The 18,242-nt window shown below is 37.2% G+C and overlaps 1 protein-coding gene across 7 annotated transcripts in view; it reads left to right on the forward strand.

The window, feature by feature from the left end:
* The window catches only part of pax5 (paired box 5), a 58,574-nt gene extending 44,372 nt beyond the window's left edge, over positions 1–14,202 (forward strand). For 4 of the 7 annotated variants that reach the window (XM_079811620.1, XM_079811617.1, XM_079811621.1 and 1 more), the window contains exons 8-11: positions 3,095–3,196; positions 9,245–9,331; positions 11,813–11,899; positions 13,913–14,202. In XM_079811620.1, the coding sequence (XP_079667746.1) occupies positions 3,095–3,196; positions 9,245–9,331; positions 11,813–11,899; positions 13,913–13,995 (359 nt within the window). In that variant the 3' untranslated portion in view covers positions 13,996–14,202. Of the gene's footprint in view, positions 1–3,094; positions 3,197–9,244; positions 9,332–10,435; positions 10,493–11,812; positions 11,900–13,912 lie in introns of all 7 variants that reach the window. The other 3 variants (XM_079811615.1, XM_079811616.1, XM_079811619.1) reach the window with 1 other exon arrangement.
* Positions 14,203–18,242: the final 4,040 nt, after the last annotated feature.

Here is an 18,242-nt window from a genome sequence, read left to right on the forward strand (position 1 = left end):
TACATTGGTCTTAGTACACGATGTAACTATACACCACAACATGTAAATAAATAAAATGTTGCCGTTGTTTTGTCACTTAATGAGCAGTAGGCTAGATGGAGCTGTTTACCTTCAGTCTTTGTGCTAAGCTAGGCTAGCGGTGGGAGCGTTAGACAGAGTTATGGCACGCACGGATATGAGAATATTTATGGACTTATCTAACTCTGGGGGATACAGTGAATAAGCTAAAGTCCCAAAAAGTCGGCGTGTTCCTTTAAGAAATGATATATTCTATTATATGAAATAGTATATTAAGTTAAGAATGATATATTCTAAGAATATTCCTGCTTTTATTTTTATCTTAAGAAGAAAATTACTTTGGTGTTATCTGATTGTATGGTGGTTTCTTGCTGAAGACTCGCTGATCAATTCAATGAGAAACACCTCCAAGTCCATATTTTGGAGCTGCCTCGTTTTTTGTAGAGTTGTTACTGAATTTCGCATTGAGCAAAAATCATGACCGATCATTGTTTTAACTATGGATCATTGTTATCATTCGGAGTACAATGTTACATCTTTATTAACAGTAATATGTCGCTCTTATATGTAGCTAGTGTTATTTTATAATGCTTAATATTTGAAACAAACCAATAAATTCAGTAAAACATCTTACCTTTGGGTATTTAAGTCAATACACAGGTTATTTACAATAATTGATTTGAGTCTTCTTTTAATTTTGGAAAAAAAAATATTCTTAACTTCATTCTTAGGGGGAAAAAAAATAAGAGGAAAATGGCAGTTTAGAAGATTTTTAAGAATGTTTTGTGAATTCAGCCCCTGTTGAGTGAATGATTCAACGACTTATAAAGACAGATCACTTGTGTTATTCTTGAATGAATAAGCACTTTTGAACAATCAGTTGACTCACTCATCACCGGCATAAAAAGGTATATGCAGAAAAACTGTTATATCAGTGCTGTTGGAACTTTGCTCGTGCAATCAGATTCAAGGACCGGAACTAAGTGTTGTCTGTATATATATTTATAAAACGTATGTTTCCTTGACTGTTATGTGAACTGTGATAGTGCCATTTCAACACTCACATTTTGTTTCGCTTTATACCTGCAAATGTAGAAAAGGTTGCTGAACAATGTGTTTATTTTATCCAAAGGTCACACAGTACTCATGCGCAAAAACTGATGGGTAAATTTCCCTTGTCCGCACTTTTCACCTCTTCCCAATCCTAATGCTCCTCTTCTTCCATTCCTGAGTTATTCTCCACCTTGCCTCAATCTCTCTTATTCCTTCTCTCATCTTCTCTATCACGCTTTTTAATCTCTGATAAAGTATTCAGTTTCCCTCTGTTCTCGCCTCCCTCCGCCTCCCAGGCCCTACAGAGGCTTAAATGGTGACTGTGTTGAAGGGAATGGATGAACTGAGGGTGATGGTGTTTATTATGATGAATGGGCTGCAGTCTACAGATCAGCACCATGTGCAGACTGAGAGATGATTCACTCTGACAGCCATGTCATGTAGCCTAATACAGTTATACATCCATACAACAGAGAGAGAGAGGAGAGATAAAGCGAGAGAGAATTAAATTTAGAACCTGCCCAGTGATCATTGTGAAATGGGCAAGTTAAATCTCTCATTAATATTTTTATTAATCCATCCTTGTTTGTTTTTAATGAACTCTAATCGACAATCTATAAGGTATTGACTGTTGCCACATGCGAGTCAGTTACCTGCGCCTAAAAGATAATTTTTTATTTTTTACTTTCAATTTCACTGACCTGATTCTCTCTTTAGTTCCTTTAAATGTGCCCCTTTATTTAGTGAATCAGGCCTGAGGAAGACACAGGACATGGATTTTTTTTTACACTTAACAGTAGAGACAACCAGACCCTGTCATACATCATTGCATAATTATACGAGAGACCCTATTACTGGGGCAAAGGCAGATTTGTGATCTGACATAAAGTAAGATGGCTGTATTAATCGGGATGGTTATACAGGATGTCGCTAGTTTACCAAGCTCATGAGATGTCACATCTGATTTAATAAGCTACAGCGTAGATCCATGCTTCATTCCCTTTGCTATGTATAACTATTTTTGTATCAGCTTTTTCACTAGTCTTTCATTGAAACTTTATTAATAAGAAACATTGTCATAATTTCATGCACAATTATAAAAAATACTGCTCTGAGCGAGCAAGAGTGCTAATGTACAGTCCAACCTGAGTGTTCTGCAGGTTATATTAATACGCCAATATGTGGCGAAAAGTGACTGTCTTGTATGAGTGAGCCATTGAATCATTCATTCAACAGATTCGTTCCAAAAGCCAGATTCATTTAGGAACATCATTACTGTGTGATTTCTGTCAATTCTGTTTTGGCTTCTTTTGGAAATTTGTTCAGTTGTGGAACAAAAATACACAAAGTAATGAAGTATTTCAGTATTAACCTTTTGTTTATTGCGCTGTTGCATAAAAGCAATATCATACTCGTGCTGTTGGTCTGATTACCAGCCATGCTGAGTGGTAACACTAGAACCAAAATAAGAATCCCTTGGTCTTTTAAGACCAACCTTTGTTGAATTCAAATGTTTTAAGTATTTATTTATCTTTTTTTAAATGTATTTTATATGTTGAAATATCCAGAGATTCCATATAGAAACTCAGGACACATTGTAGGACGTTTATCCAAATCTGTTTGTTAAGTCTGGCGTCGCACGTCATCGTTCTCAAAAACAAACAACAAACAGTGCTAATATACACTCACATGCGCTGTTAAAATATTGTTTTTTTTTTGTTTTTTTTACAGCCAAGCTTAAAAGGTGTTCTATAAATGAATAGTACTCATAAACGTCTGTTGATATAGTATTCTCACTTGAAACAAAGCAGAGGCTTGGACCTGGAAAAAGTATTCCTTTGTGTCACAACTAACAAGCAGATAAAAAGGTTAAAGCCTAGTTAACTGAACAATTATAGGAGAAATTGCTTCATAAATGGTTGTGGTGATTGGAATGACTCACTGACAAGTTAGATCAATAAACTCTTCCCCATGGAGTTGATGCTAATCATGCTAGAAATGCTCTTTTTTTCTATCTTTGCAGGTCGTGACCTGGCCAGCACCACGCTCCCTGGTTACCCTCCTCATGTTCCTCCAACTGGGCAGGGTAGTTACTCCACACCCTCCCTCACAGGGATGGTACCTGGTGAGTCCAAACTAATTTTTAACTGCATTCAACTTCACATAAACTGCTGGTTGAAAGCTTGGAATAATAAAGATTATTTAATGTTTGTGAAAAAAAAAGCTCACCAAGGCTGCATTTATTTGTTCAAAAGTAAAACAGTAATGTTGTGAAATATTATTACAATTTTAAATAACTGTTTTTCTATTTTAAAATGCAAGTTGTTCCTATGATGGCAAAGCTGAATTCTCTGCATCATTACTCCTTCAGAAATCCTTGCTGCTGCATTTTAAAATATATTCAAATAGAAAACGGTTCTTTTAAATTGTAATAATATTTCACAATATTACAGCTTTTACTGAATTTTTTTTAATCAAAAATGTAGCCTTGGTGAGCATAAGAGACTTTTTTTTAGCAACATTTAAAAAACAAGTTTTAACAGTTTTGAACCGGAAGAAGTGCCTTGGATTCTTTGTTCTCTTAGATACAACATTTTAAAAAATCTGAATTATTCCAAACTTTTGATCAGTAGTGTACTCAGACAGAGTACTTTTTCCCATCATAGTGGGGTGAGTTCTGGGCATATTGCTGAAGAAGGGATTGATGACAAAACTAATAGATAGGCTCATTTTCATTCATGTGCCACCCTCATTCTGTCTCTCTCACTCTCTCTCGCTCTTCCTGCGGTAGTCACTCTCCCAATACCCCCTTTTCACCTCTGCTTTATTTCAGTTGAGGTCCCAGTGGGAGGGGGTCTTGTCTTTGCCACTTCCTGTCTCCCCCCATCTGCCAGGTTGACAGCACTCCCAGGGGGTTATGGGATGGAGAAGGGTGGGGGGGTTGTTGGGTGGTTGGCAGAGTGTGGGGCGGGTGGACTGGCTTTGAGTCTTCAGCAGGAGTGGCTGGACTATTAGACCCCAGTCACACAGCTGTCCCTTCTCAACATCAGTAATTTGTTTTTAATGAGAATCATCGCTGACCCTTGACTAATTCATTCATTCTCCTGCAGACTCCCTCGGCCTCCTTTCTTTTAGCTATTTTTTTTAATCCACAGGCCACTTCAGAATCACAGAAATACACATGGATTTTCTCACTATAGGATTCATATTCACAAACACAAATGGCTTTGAATACTGCTCACATAGACGCATGTGGCTTTTTTAAATAATACTAACTTGAACAATCAACATCCAACATCATTTGAAATTAACTGAAAAATACTTATATATTTATTCTTATTAAAATAATATTTTTGTTTTATGTTTTTAATGGTTATTAAGGGCTATCTGATTTTTGTGTTGTCATTGGATCCCATTTAACAGTTTTGCATCACATTTTTGGGTTGATAATTTAGAGTCATTGGTAAATAGTACTAGAGACTTGAAAGAAAGTAGGAGAATTGTAGTCAAAATTGCTTAAAACCCTGCAGTATTTCAGTTGTTGTTGTGTCTCATGTTGAAGGTTGCGCCCTCTGGAGGTCACAATCTTTGGCTGCGTGCGTCATTGAGGCTGCCTCATTACAGAAAAGTAAACATTACATTCTTAAGTATGAAATAAATTATAGCAATTTACGGCTCATTGGGAATAACAATACATTTTTTAAAGGCTATACTTTCCTGAAAGGAGACATGATTTGTTACTGCTTACCGCCAGTGTTTTTGTTTTTGGGTTTTTTTGCCAGCATTTTTGAGAATTTTTACAAAAGTATCATGGCCCCCCAGAATCTTTTGCTGAATGAATATCTGAACATAAAACATATCTAAAGAAAGGCTCAGGTGTGGATTGTCCCAACACCACCAACTCTGGGGTTGATCGTCGATGTGCTCCGGCCTCTGGCTTTGGGATTAACGAGCTGGCTGACTTTGGCATGGCTGTAGGTGGCTCAAGCTCGTGGTCCATGGCAAGAACTGGCTTGGGCTCCGGTTCCATGGCGGGCTCAGGCATTGTCGCTGGGTCAGTGACAGAGGATCTTCCTTGAGTCCCAAGGCTCATCAGGCTGGGAAGATGAGAATTCCTATCTGGAGCAGGCAGGAGATGGCTGCTGGCGATGGTATAGGCCCTGGGTAGTCTGAGTTGATGCGGTCTTCCTCAACAACTTCCACTGTGAAGGATGTGTTCAGATCCACACACCCACATATCATCCACCCCGCTCCAAAAGATGAACTTCAGAGCCTCGTCCCAGCATGCCTCATGGTACAAATCCAGGACCTCCTCTGAGAACTCCTCCAAAGAACGACTATCTTTTGTGTTATAATATTCGTTTTGAGGGTCGGTCATTCTAACTTAAACAGTCTTTATTAAGCTAACAGAACACACTGGACACACTCAGAAGAGTAATGACTTACACTTCACAAATATACTAAGGCCTTTTCTCCACACAAATACGTTTTGGCCTTCTGTCCACACTGAGACAGTGTTTTTGTCCTGCGAAAATGGAGCTTTTTGAAAAGGCAGTTTTCATGTTGTAGTGTGGACTGTGAAAACAGAGGTATTGAAAATGATGACGCATGATTAGTCATGTGACGCATATTGAACCGATAGATATGCATTTTTATACCGCTATTGTGCCTGTTAATTTCTTATTCACTTTCACACTGTTGCTTAAGATATGTTACTTTGTACACTCTTCATATCGCAGTTGCGTTTTAGAGCAAACATCAGTGAATGGTGAGATATTTTGCTTAAAATGTTCCTGCAGAAGAATAGCATTTGAACTTTACTATTTATTTATTTATTTATTAATAATTTACTTTACATTATGTCTGTTCCGTTTGTATCATCTCAGTGAGCTTTAATGAGGTTTAATGCATGTGCAGTAAGAATTTAGCATTTTCTGATGTTTCAGTGTAGATGAGAAACTTTGGGAAATGCTTGAAAACGTTAGCGTGGACGGAGAGCAGTTTGAAACGAAAATGAAGTTTGCAGTTGCATCCGGATTAAGTTAGACGTAGCCTAAGACGATGACCGACAAATAACTAAACACAACAGGCAGTGCGTCCCAATTCGCATACTATCCGTATCTATCAAAAAAATTACGTCCTAAATCGTAGTATGTTGAAATGAGTATTCCACAGATACCCGGATGGTCTACTATTTCTGGTTAGAATCCGAAGTCCAGATCGATGCACACTCTGACGGCTAATATTGCCCACAACCCCTTGCGCATTGGACGAGGATTCGATTAGAACTACAAACGTGGATAAAAAAAAAGTTTAAAAAAAAACTACAAACATGACGGATGTGAGAGCCCGACGGTTAAGTAGAGAGGTTTAGATAAAGGGGTTTGAATGAATAACTAACAGTATCTAACTTGACGAAAATATATTTATTTAATATTATCCACACTATGTTTCATCTGCAACAGCATTGTGAACTTTTGTAATGATACGTTTGGCCATTAACTTTTAAATGCATTGTTATATTTAAATTGCAAACACGAGGAGAGTCTCCGCATGAAAGACCCACGACTGGCAGACCAACGGGCTACTACATTTCTCTCCGAAATGTTTGGAAATTGAATTGAATTGAATGTGGAGGATTTTAACTGTGACCAGATGATTGACAGGGAAGTTTAAACGGTGACAGGATACACGTCACTAAGCGACAGAGTTGTCCGTTAAAGATGACGAGTAGTAAGTCCCAAAGCTTGCATACTCTTCTGCTACACACTCAAAAGTATCTACTTTTTCTTCAAAAGAGTACATACTTTTAGGTTGTAGTACAAGTAGGCGAATTGGGACGCAGCAAGGGACTATATATTTACACAAGGGAACTAAATAAGATATAGGTGTAACTACAGTAATTAGCAACCAAGGAAACTAACAAGGGAATTAACAAGACTAAACTGAAACGAAACACAGGCCCCTTGAACATAACCCTGACAGCAGTACACTGGGCCCTATTTTTACAGACTTTTCTTAAAGTGTAAATTGTAAAAGAATGAAAAATAGTTTAAATCAACTACTGTTCTTTTGCCAAATGTGGCTTACCAACTAGCTAAATTATAACTACAATGGAAACATTTTTTTGGAAGGAGGGATTTCAGTTCCAATAAAGCTCAGTAATGAATTGTTTTTCTCAATGCCTCATAAAAGTATAGGTAACAAATGTGTCCTTGCTTGGCTTCAATATCAAGTGCAAAGTAACACAAGTGGATATAGCAGAAAATCTCTTGTGCAACAAGACAAATAGAGTGGTATAAAAAACAAAAGCTCTGCGATGAAGGATTGTTCGCCAACCCTTGTATCAACTCCCTGAACACAACAAAACAAACCCAAGCCAAAACAACAACAACATGTCTCTTGTCGTGTCTCCAGTCTGTCACGCCGGTGTCTCTGTCGATGCTCTCACCGGTTGCCACAGTGACTCGTAGGGTCTTGTTGGGTCCCCTCTCTTCAGCGCAAGATCCGTAACCTTGTCTCGTATTTCCCTCCGACTGAATCCCCCATGTTTCCCCCACTTCTGACAAGCATTTATGACCTTGCAACCCATCTCTCTCGCTGGGGAGACCCCATCCCTCCATTCCTCTCCATCCATAAGTCATCCCCCTCGCTTTCACGAGCATCTTCCCTAAACAACCTGACACGGTTTAGTCGCTGTGGCGCTAAGTTGACAGAGGAGAGGTAACCATGCCAACAATCCCATTTAAGAGCATGCTGAAGGTTAAGAGTAAGAACAAAGCTCCAGACTTGCACTTTAGATTATCCCATTTCATTTACCTCCTACTATTGTTTTTTTTTTTTTTTCTGGCTTTATGATGTCACATTTGAATTACTTTGACTGCAACATTCTCATAAATCATTTTATGTTATGTATGCCTATTCTTTTATATAATATACAGTATGTGTGAACTTTTTTATATTCATATACACAAATCATTCTAATATGATGATTTGGTGCTCAATAATAATTTATTCTTGATGCAAACAGCTGTTTCCACAAAATATTTTTATTTTGTAACATTATACATGTCTTTACTAACACTTGATCAGGTTAATGTGTCAATGCTGATTAAAAGTATTTATTTCCCCTCATTTATTTCCCTTCATTCTCTGTAGAAAGTATAGTAGTCTCTTAAATTAAATGAGATTAGCTTTTACTTGCTAACTTACTAGCTATTATACTCAATAGAAACATACACATTGTGTTGTTGCTTTAAATAAAAAGTTTTTAAATTAAAGTTCACTTCAGTTGTGGTTAGTTATATATTAGTTATAAATAGAAATTATGAAAATTTGCTCTCTCAATTGAAATGTATAATACTTTAAAGGAATAAAAAAGAAAAATTGTCAATATTTACTCTCCAGCTAATTTCTACTATTTTCTAACTGTATTTCTTGAAATTGTAACTTTATACACTCTTAAAAATAAAGTTCTCAGTGTGAAGAACATTTCATAACCTAAAGAACCTGTTTACAGTATAAAGAACCTTTTGTGCATTGAAAAGGTTCCAAAGGAAGATAATTATTGTTTGAACTTCCAAGCTAAAAAAAACTGTGTGAGTGTTAAAAAATGCTTATTTACAGCTCTCAGATATTATATATTTATATATTTTACTGCCATTTTTGTGAAAAAAATTGATTAGTAGTGCCTTTTCTTCTCTCCTTATATCTCCTGGATCCTCTTCCTCCACTTTCTCTCAGAGTGTATCGCTTATTTCTCCTCTCCTTCGCTTTCGTTCTGTTGCTTCCTCTCTTTCAGCAGGGGGGCTGACACACAGGGGAGGGGGGGCACAAAACCAGCCAGGCAGAACCGACAGAGCGAGAGATGGAGGGAAAGAGAGAGCGAGAGAGAGCTGGGGCCTCTGATTTTGTGACAGCCAGCAAAGGGAAAGTGTTCCCCAGGGAAAGGGAGAACGAGGGAGATGGGAAAAGAGGGAGAGAAAGAGAGATGGAGATAAAGGGAAAACTACACTGAAGCAATGGAGGAGAAAAACGGTCACAAATCGACACTTCCACCTAGCCAATTGAACCTTTTACGCTACATACGCAGTAAAATCCACCTGCAGACTGACGAGTTCAAACTATTGTACATGCATATCTAACATTTCTATTGTCTTTTCTTAAATTTCAGGAGGAGATTTCTCTGGCAGTCCATACTCTCATCCGCAGTATTCGACATACAATGAGTCTTGGAGATTTGCAAACCCCAGTCTACTAGGTAAAAGCATCTGAAAGCACAACATTATGGACAGTGATGGAGAAAACTTGCTCTGCCCATGCTTTTGTAATAATCTGCTTTAAAAGGCATAATTCACCCAAAATGAAAATTCTGGGGGGGTTTTTCACCACCATATAGAAGCCAGTTTCAATAAAATTGTAATTGTGACTTTATATCTCCCGATATAACTTTATATTTCAAATGGCGACTTTCTCGTAATTGCAACCTCACAATGAGACTTCATATGTAACTTCCTACTTTATCTCACAATTACACTTTTAATATGAATTCGATTTCAGGGTTTCAGTGAAACAGGAGATGATCGGTAAATGTAACAACTTCAGTCTGTTCCACACAGAAAGCTTTTGTATAACTTATACACTACCGATCAAAATGTTGGGGTCAGTACAATTTATCTTTTTTTTAAATGAAACTAATACTTTTGTTTTTATTATACTTTTTTCAGCAAGGATGCAATACACTGATAAAGTGACAGTAAAGACATGTACACTCACCTAAAGGATTATTAGGAACACCATACTTATACTGTGTTTGACCCCCTTTCGCCTTCAGAACTGCCTTAATTTTACGTGGCATTGATTCAACAAGGTGCTGAAAGCATTCTTTAGAAATGTTGGCCCATATTGATAGGATAGCATCTTGCAGTTGATGGAGATTTGTGGGATGCACATCCAGGGCACGAAGCTCCCGTTCCACCACATCCCAAAGATGCTCTATTGGGTTGAGATCTGGTGACTGTGGAGGCCATTTTAGTACAGTGAACTCATTGTCATGTTCACGAAACCAATTTGAAATGATTCAAGCTTTGTGACATGGTGCATTATCCTGCTGGAAGTAGCCATCAGAGGATGGGTACATGGTGGTCATAAAGGGATGGACATGGTCAGAAACAATGCTCAGGTAGGCCGTGGCATTTAAACAATGCCCAATTGGCACTAAGGGGCCTAAAGTGTGCCAAGAAAACATCCCCCTCACCATTACACCACCACCACCAGCCTGCACAGTGGTAACAAGGCATGATGGATCCATGTTCTCATTCTGTTTACGCCAAATTCTGACTCTACCATCTGAATGTCTCAACAGAAATCGAGACTCATCAGACCAGGCAACATTTTTCCAGTCTTCAACTGTCCAATTTTGGTGAGCTTGTGCAAATTGTAGCCTCTTTTTCCTATTTGTAGTGGAGATGAGTGGTACCTGGCGGGGTCTTCTGCTGTTGTAGCCCATCCGCCTCAAGGTTTTGCGTGTTGTGGCTTCACAAATGCTTTGCTGCATACCTCGGTTGTAACGAGTGGTTATTTCAGTCAAAGTTGCTCTTCTATCAGCTTGAATCAGTCGGCCCATCCTCCTCTGACTTCTAGCATCAACAAGGCATTTTTGCCCACAGGACTGCCGCATACTGGATGTTTTTCCCTTTTCACACCATTCTTTGTAAACCTAGAAATGGTTGTGCGTGAAAATCCCAGTAACTAAGCAGATTGTGAAATACTCAGACCGGCCCGCCTGGCACCAACAACCATGCCACGCTCAAAATTGCTTAAATCACCTTTCTTTCCCATTCTGACATTCAGTTTGGAGTTCAGGAGATTGTCTTGACCAGGACCACACCCCTAAATGCATTGAAGCAACTGCCATGTGATTGGTTAATTAGATAATTGCATTAATGAGAAATTGAACAGGTGTTCCTAATAATCCTTTAGGTGAGTGTATAATGTTACAAAAAAGATTTAAAAGAAAATTCAGTAACACTTTACTTTAGGGTCCAATTCTCACTATTAACTAGTTGCCTATTAGCCTGCATATTACTAGGATATTGGCTGTTTATTAATACTTATAACGCGCATATTAATGCATTTTTCTGCATGACCTTATTCTACATCCCTTAATCCTACACAATACCTAAACTTAACTACCTTACTAACTATTAATATTTAGTTAATAGTGAGAATTGGGCCCTGAAATAAAGTGTGACCGAAAATGTTGTGCTTTTAAACTTTATTTTCAAAGTATCCTGAAAAAAAAAGGTCTGACGGTTTTCACAAAAATATTAAGCAGCACAACTGTTTGCAACATTGATAAGAAATGTGTCCTGAGCAACAAATCAGCAAATTAGAATGATTTCTGAAGGCCCATGTGACACTGAAGACTGTAATGATGCTGAAAATTTAGCTTTGCCATCACAGGAATAAATGACATTTTAAAATATATTAAAATAGAAAATAGTTTTACTGTGTTTTTGATCAAATCAATAAAGCCTTAGTCAAAAACATGAAAAGAACGTACTGACCCATAAATAATAACAGTTTTCATTTTTGGACGAACTATACTTTTAAATGGAAAATAAAATGCAATGGCTTGGAGTGCTTTATAAAGAATTTATGTATAGTCACGTTTCTAAAATAACTACATTTGCTGTGAAATATTTACTTACTGTTGTATGTGTGTGCACTTTGCTCTTAGTGTTCCAGCAAGAGTACGGTTCTTTACTGGGCTCGGAGAGAGCAGCTTCATCGGGTCTATTCTCGAGCCAAACCCCACAACCCACAGGTACCAAAACACCCATGCCATCACAGGGGGATGTGCGAGTGGTTTGATGTTAGTTTGAAACATTTCTGGGTTAGCATGCCATATGTTTTTGTATGTATGGTGCACCGAATGAGCGGTTTAGAAGAACCTGCCCCGATCAGCAAAACCTCAGACTGACACATCTGTCAAGAGCAAGGTGAAGGGGCAGTGGCTTAAAAACAGTAATATGTGTGTAAGAGAGAGCCAGAGAGCTAACCTTAACATTCCCAATGGAGAAGGCATTCCTTGGAGATTTCACGATTTTTTGCTTTGTGTGTCAAGAAAGAGACCCTGATTTGACAGAAGTTTGACAGTGTTTGTGTAACATGCTGCAAGGCAAAGTTTAGTGTCTATTAGGGCTGGGGTATATTTTACAAACTTTTGACAATGTTTAATTATATTTCTCAATATGTATATATTTGCTTTGAAAATGGCTTAAAACTTTTTTTCTCCTCAATCAGAGAAACCAAATGCAATTTCCACCATAGTATGTAAATTTGAGTAGATTTTAGTAGTGAGACAAGGAAGGATTGGGAAACTAGTCTAGTTAAACTCACTGGGCACAAAAAGTATTTAAATCATTGCAATAATCACAATGTTGCATAATATTGTTGTCAGCAAAATAATTGTGTATATAGTTTAAATATTTGAAATATATCTGTAATATCTATGACAGTGATATACCTCACTCTTAAGTTACCACAACACAAAAGCTACTTAAATCCCATAATCCGTATTTCCAGTGAAGACAAACACACACATCTGCCATATTTCACCAACATATTTCTCTCAATTTCAAACTCTTTACCTCCGGCAACAAAGACTAAGCAGCGTCGCTGTCACTCCACTCCGTTATACCCCTCGCTCATGCCCGCAGTCCCAAATAATTCCTGCTAAAACTAGATATGATACTAAAGACATTACTGGGTCTGAGGGGTCCATCAGCACTTAATGCCAACACAGACTGATCAAGATGGATCATGTGTCTTATAGAGCAGAAATGGTCTTTTCCCAGCAGAAACTGAGCTGATGATGATGGTGTCATTTCAAATTAGAGGAAGGGTGACATGATTGTGGGGGACTGATAAATCAGAAGTACCCTGGGCTGTAAATCCATCATCCTGTAATCATGTTCTTTATTTTGAATGCATTGCTTCTTATTTAGCATTTATTTAATGCGATCTGAAATCAACAGCAGTTTAAGATTATTTTAAGAGGAGGGTGTGGTTATAAAATGAAATGTAGTGTCACAAAATTGAGTTAAAATGGTTGAAAATAAAAAATGTAAAGGGATAGTTCACCTAAAAATCAATCAATTACTCACCCTCATATTGTTCTAATTAAACCTGCAAGATTGTTGTTCATCTTCAGAACACAATATATTTTTTTTTTAATGAAATCTGTGAGCTTTCTTACTCTCTATTGACAGCTACACAATTACCACTTTGACCCTTCAAAAAAGTTTTAACTTTTTTGAAAGAGATCGTAAAACTAATGAATTGAGTGGTTTAGTCCAAACTTTCTGAAGAGACTTAATCGCTTTATATTACGAGCAGATTTCATTTAGGCATTTATTCACATTTAAAAATTGATCAGCAAAAATAAACATAAGCTTAACCGAACCTGCTTGTCACGTGAGGACAAAGCTCATTGGTTCTTGCGGAATCTCAGACGTTCTGCGTAACACACGAGAATGAACATCAATTAGTTCTCGCACATCAAGCATGTTTGAGCTTCTGTTTGCCAAAACTGTTGTGTATTATGGGTTTCACTGTATTTTCCATCAAATAAATGCAGCTTTAGTGAGCATAATGGATTTTCAAAACCCTTAAAAACATTAGCAAATCTTACCGACCCCAAACTTTTGAATGGTAGTGTATAAAAATATATAAAGTAATGTTTAATTTGGTCATTTAAACAGACTTGCAAAACCTGGATTCAATTTAATTAATAGATGGGGGCCACTTGTTAATTTTTTTTTCATATCCCTTATAGGATCTCCATACTACTATAGCGCAGCCACACGGGGAGCAGGAACGGCAGCCACAGCAACTGCCAGTGCCTATGACCGTCACTGACCAGCCGGGCAGAGCAGAGGAGGAATGGTGAAGGAGTGGAAAAAAAAAAAAAAAAAAAGAGGAGCGAGAATGGATTGATAGCGCCCACATGAGACTGCCTACATATGGAAGAAAAGAAGTGGAGGAGGAGCAGGAAGGAGAATGGAGAAAGAAAAAAAAGAAAGAAAGAAGAGGTGACAATGTTTTCCTGCCAATTACAATCAATGGTCCAATCAGTAGCTTCAGCTGATGTGTCTAATTTATATTCATTAGTGGAAAGTATACACCCATTCACCTGTATTCCTGTGGTCTCACCTTACATGGCCCGTTTACACAACACTGTCTTCAACTAAAAACGGAAAAAATTATATGCGTTTTGACACGACAACGGTGTTTTGGGGGCCTGAAAACGGAAACTTTTGAAAACGGGATTCAGAGTGCAAGTTTTTGAAAATTATACCGTTATCGTGTCTGTGTAAACTACAAAAACACAAATTTGTAAAAATGGTAACGTCATGCACATGTGTATTACTTACATGCTCAGTCTATAGGCACATGGTGTTTCTTTATAAAGGGGACATCACCAACTACTAGCCTGGCAAGCATAATACAGCGTTTTTAGTCATTTTCGCGGATCCGTGTGGACGGGGATCATTTGACAACATTGTTGTCTGTACGCGAAAAACACAAAAAGGAAAAACTTTTCCGTTTTTAGTACATTGTTGTGGTGTAAACGTACCCTAAATCTGTTATTACTATGATTTATCCTCTGTCATTAAAGCCTTGCTTATCCTATCGTCTTTGCATCTCTATGTAGTCTGTTCTTATAGAGATGATCAGGTGTTGGGAGTTGGTACCAGACAATCTACTAGTGGCAGCTTGAGATGACCTACATGATTTGAGTTTGATATATTGAGATAATTTTTGAGTCATTTCATCAACTGTGTGAATGTGGCATCATAATCTGTTTTACTAGTCTGCTAAAACCATGAACTGTTTTGGAGAGAACCTAAAGTATCAAGTGAACGGAGATTCAATAGAGTTGGACAGATAACTCAGGTCGGAATATTGGCATTATTTACATTAAAATTAGCCAGCGTGAAGGACAGGCCCATTTCACTATTGATCATGGGATGCTTCCATTTGAAATGGCAGTGTAATTACGGTAGAGTTAGGAGAGATATTACTGAAAGATTCTGAAATCAGCCCTGGTACGCAAGCACAAGAATATTTGAGCCCTAAGTTCTAATCTAGGAACCATTTAAGCATAATGGACTCCTTGAATAAGATGGAAGTTTAGCGTTAGTTGCGATGCGACGGCTATACATGGGACTGTTTGGTGATTTCAGTCATTATGTTGGAAAATAGCAGCATTAAAGCACTGTTGTCATGAATGAGAGCATCTGTATTTTAAAGACTCCTCTCCTTCCTCTGTGTAGATAAATACTATTTACGTATGTACAGAATACGCTTATTCAACTGTACATTAGTAAGATTTATAGCTATTTATGATGGAGAGTAATATATATAATTGTGTGTAAAAGTTTACTGCAGACAAATGCTACAATGCTACTGCTAGCTAAAGATGTTGCCGTGGAATACGTAGCTGGTTCTCTTTTTAAACCCCTGATGTTTCACTCCAAACGCAAATCAGTTGCAATTAAAAGAGCTTGCTGGCATTGAAGCGCTGACAAACTTTTGTAAAGTCGCTACATTTTAGATGCTAATTTCCCCAACAGGAAGTGATGTCATATTGTCTGTCCATTCAAAACGACTCCTTAGCCTCCCCAAAGATACTCTTCAGTAGTGCAAATAGACACTCTTAAAAAGCACAAAGTGGCAAATCTGTTATCCGGAAATGACCTTTTTTTTGTTCATGCTCTTTCTCTATGAGTGCATTTGTTTTTGAATATTCCCTTCATCCATACTGCGCCAAGACAATGCATGAGACCAAGGTGGAGGCCTTACCAAACTCTCTATGTAGCAACATCATGCTGTACATTCTTCCCTATTTGTCTGTCTGAGATATCCTGTACATCTATCACTTACAATGACAAGAGCTTTTGATATCATTATTGACTGATATATTGATATCTAACTTTAGATTCTAGTAGATGAGAAAAGACAAAAAGTGTGCTTTATTTAGCTATTGTCTGTGATGAGTGTTCCCAGTTCTTGATTTCCTTGTTTGTTTTTTTCCAATACACTGTGCATTGCTGAGTAGCTTTCGAAAAAGGAGAACACTGTAGTTTTAGTAGTGAGTCACAAGCACCAAAACTTTGATGTGAAATAAGAAAAAAAAAAAGAAAAACCTATGAATATATATATAGAAGTTGATAGTTTTTATGTTTTTTGTTGTTGCTCTGGACTGTAAAGTAGTAATAGGATTACATTTGTTTGTAGACCATAAGTTGCACGTTATGCAACTCTAAAGAAACCCTCGATGCCGTTCACCACTAATGACTACTGGTGAACTTTGACCTTTTAAACTTTTAGTCTGAGGCATTATGAACCTGAAGTACACCAGCTGAAATCAAGGACAGTGCCTTTATTTTTCTACCGAGTCATCCAGAATGACCACGCGTCACTAAATTGCGAAGCTGTCTGCATGACATAATGAGATCAGAGCCTGACCAACCAATCAATCAACCGATGCCACTGCCCACAATTTTTAATAGCGTTTTTTTACATGCCAATTATAGAATCTAATTAAAACCCAGCAAGCAAACTAGAGAGGCAAAAATTATACTCATATAATCTATTTAATATTTTAACAGCAAGTAAGATATGATTATCCATTAAATAAAACCTTGTTCTATTATATACAATATTGTACTGACAAGTCATTTACACTAAAAACAGATTCAATATGACTTAAAATGTTTTTGTCAACTAATTGCACATTTATTAGCAAAATTCACGTATTCTGAGACACAAAAGCCGTTTTATTTTCTTACGATCAGGGTACTCTCTTAGAAGAAAAGGTTCTATATTGAACATTAAAAGGTTCTGTCAAGCATGTCATATATATAAACTCTTAGGGGTTCCCACCATTGGATAATTTTATGGATTTAGGTTTAAATTTATATTCATTTTAAATTTTTTTGTTTTATGAATTAAACAGCTTGTTAACATACTTTATCACTAGGCAAAAAACTGAAAATGAAAGTATTATGCAATCATTAAAGACATTTCTCTTGAACCTTTCAACCTTTTTGGCATAAAGTGTTCTTTAAAATTGAGTCATGAACCCTAGGGTTCTATATAGAACCCCACTGAAACTTTTTTCTAAGAGTGTACTATAAACTCCTGATTTAAACATTGATTCCTTTCTCTTAAAGAGAACGTTCACACACAAATTAAACTGCCCTCATGTTGTTCCAAACCATTTCAACTGTTTTTGTGAATATACTGAAAGTCAGTCCAAAATAACATTGGACCACTTTGACTTTCATTGCATGGACAATGAAAGCTCTGATGAAATTTTCAAAATATCTTTTGAATACAGGTTTAGAACAATGTGAGGGTGATTTTGGGTGAACTGTCCCTTTAAGCACTGAGAATGAATGTTAGATTAAATATGAAGGGATTGCCTTGCCATTTATCTGACTATTTTTGTTTAAACAGTAGCGGTGTATTTCTGTTGGCTTAAGTAGAGAGATACAAAATTAAATAAACACATGCAGTCCTTTTGTCCTTCGTCAGGTCATGAACACGCAACACACCTCTCCATTGACATGATCAAGACCTGCCGCGCCAGCAAAATCGAACACCCCTTTCTCTTTTCTCATCCCCTCTTATTTCAATTTCTTATTTCCACCCCCACCCCCATTTTACTCCCTTTTCCTCTCTGGTGTTCCTTTAATCTCATCAGATCTTCCTAACCCCTTCCTCCAATCACATCAGGATTAGAAATTTTACAAGTTAGCCATTGATCACCTTTATACAAATCCCCCATTTTCTCTGAGGAGATTATATTGTAATTTAAAACAAATTAATTTAGGTGGCAAGGAAATATCCCAACTTTATTAATGTCTTTTAAAAGCACCTCACAATATTAGCAGTTCATTTATTTTCGCCAATTATTACACATTTTAGTTTAAATCACATACATTTAAGTTATAAATAGCATGCATAAATAATCTTGGTTTTAGATTATTGGCATACAAGTTAATTTAATTAGTCTTATTTTTCTCATTCACTCTCATTCACAAAAATGTGGCAAAATATACACCTGGCTTTCAATTATACCTTAAAACAGTAGTTTA

The sequence above is a fragment of the Gobio gobio genome (genome assembly GCF_949357685.1).
Source record: "Gobio gobio genome assembly, chromosome: 3".
Lineage (NCBI taxonomy): Eukaryota > Metazoa > Chordata > Actinopteri > Cypriniformes > Gobionidae > Gobio > Gobio gobio.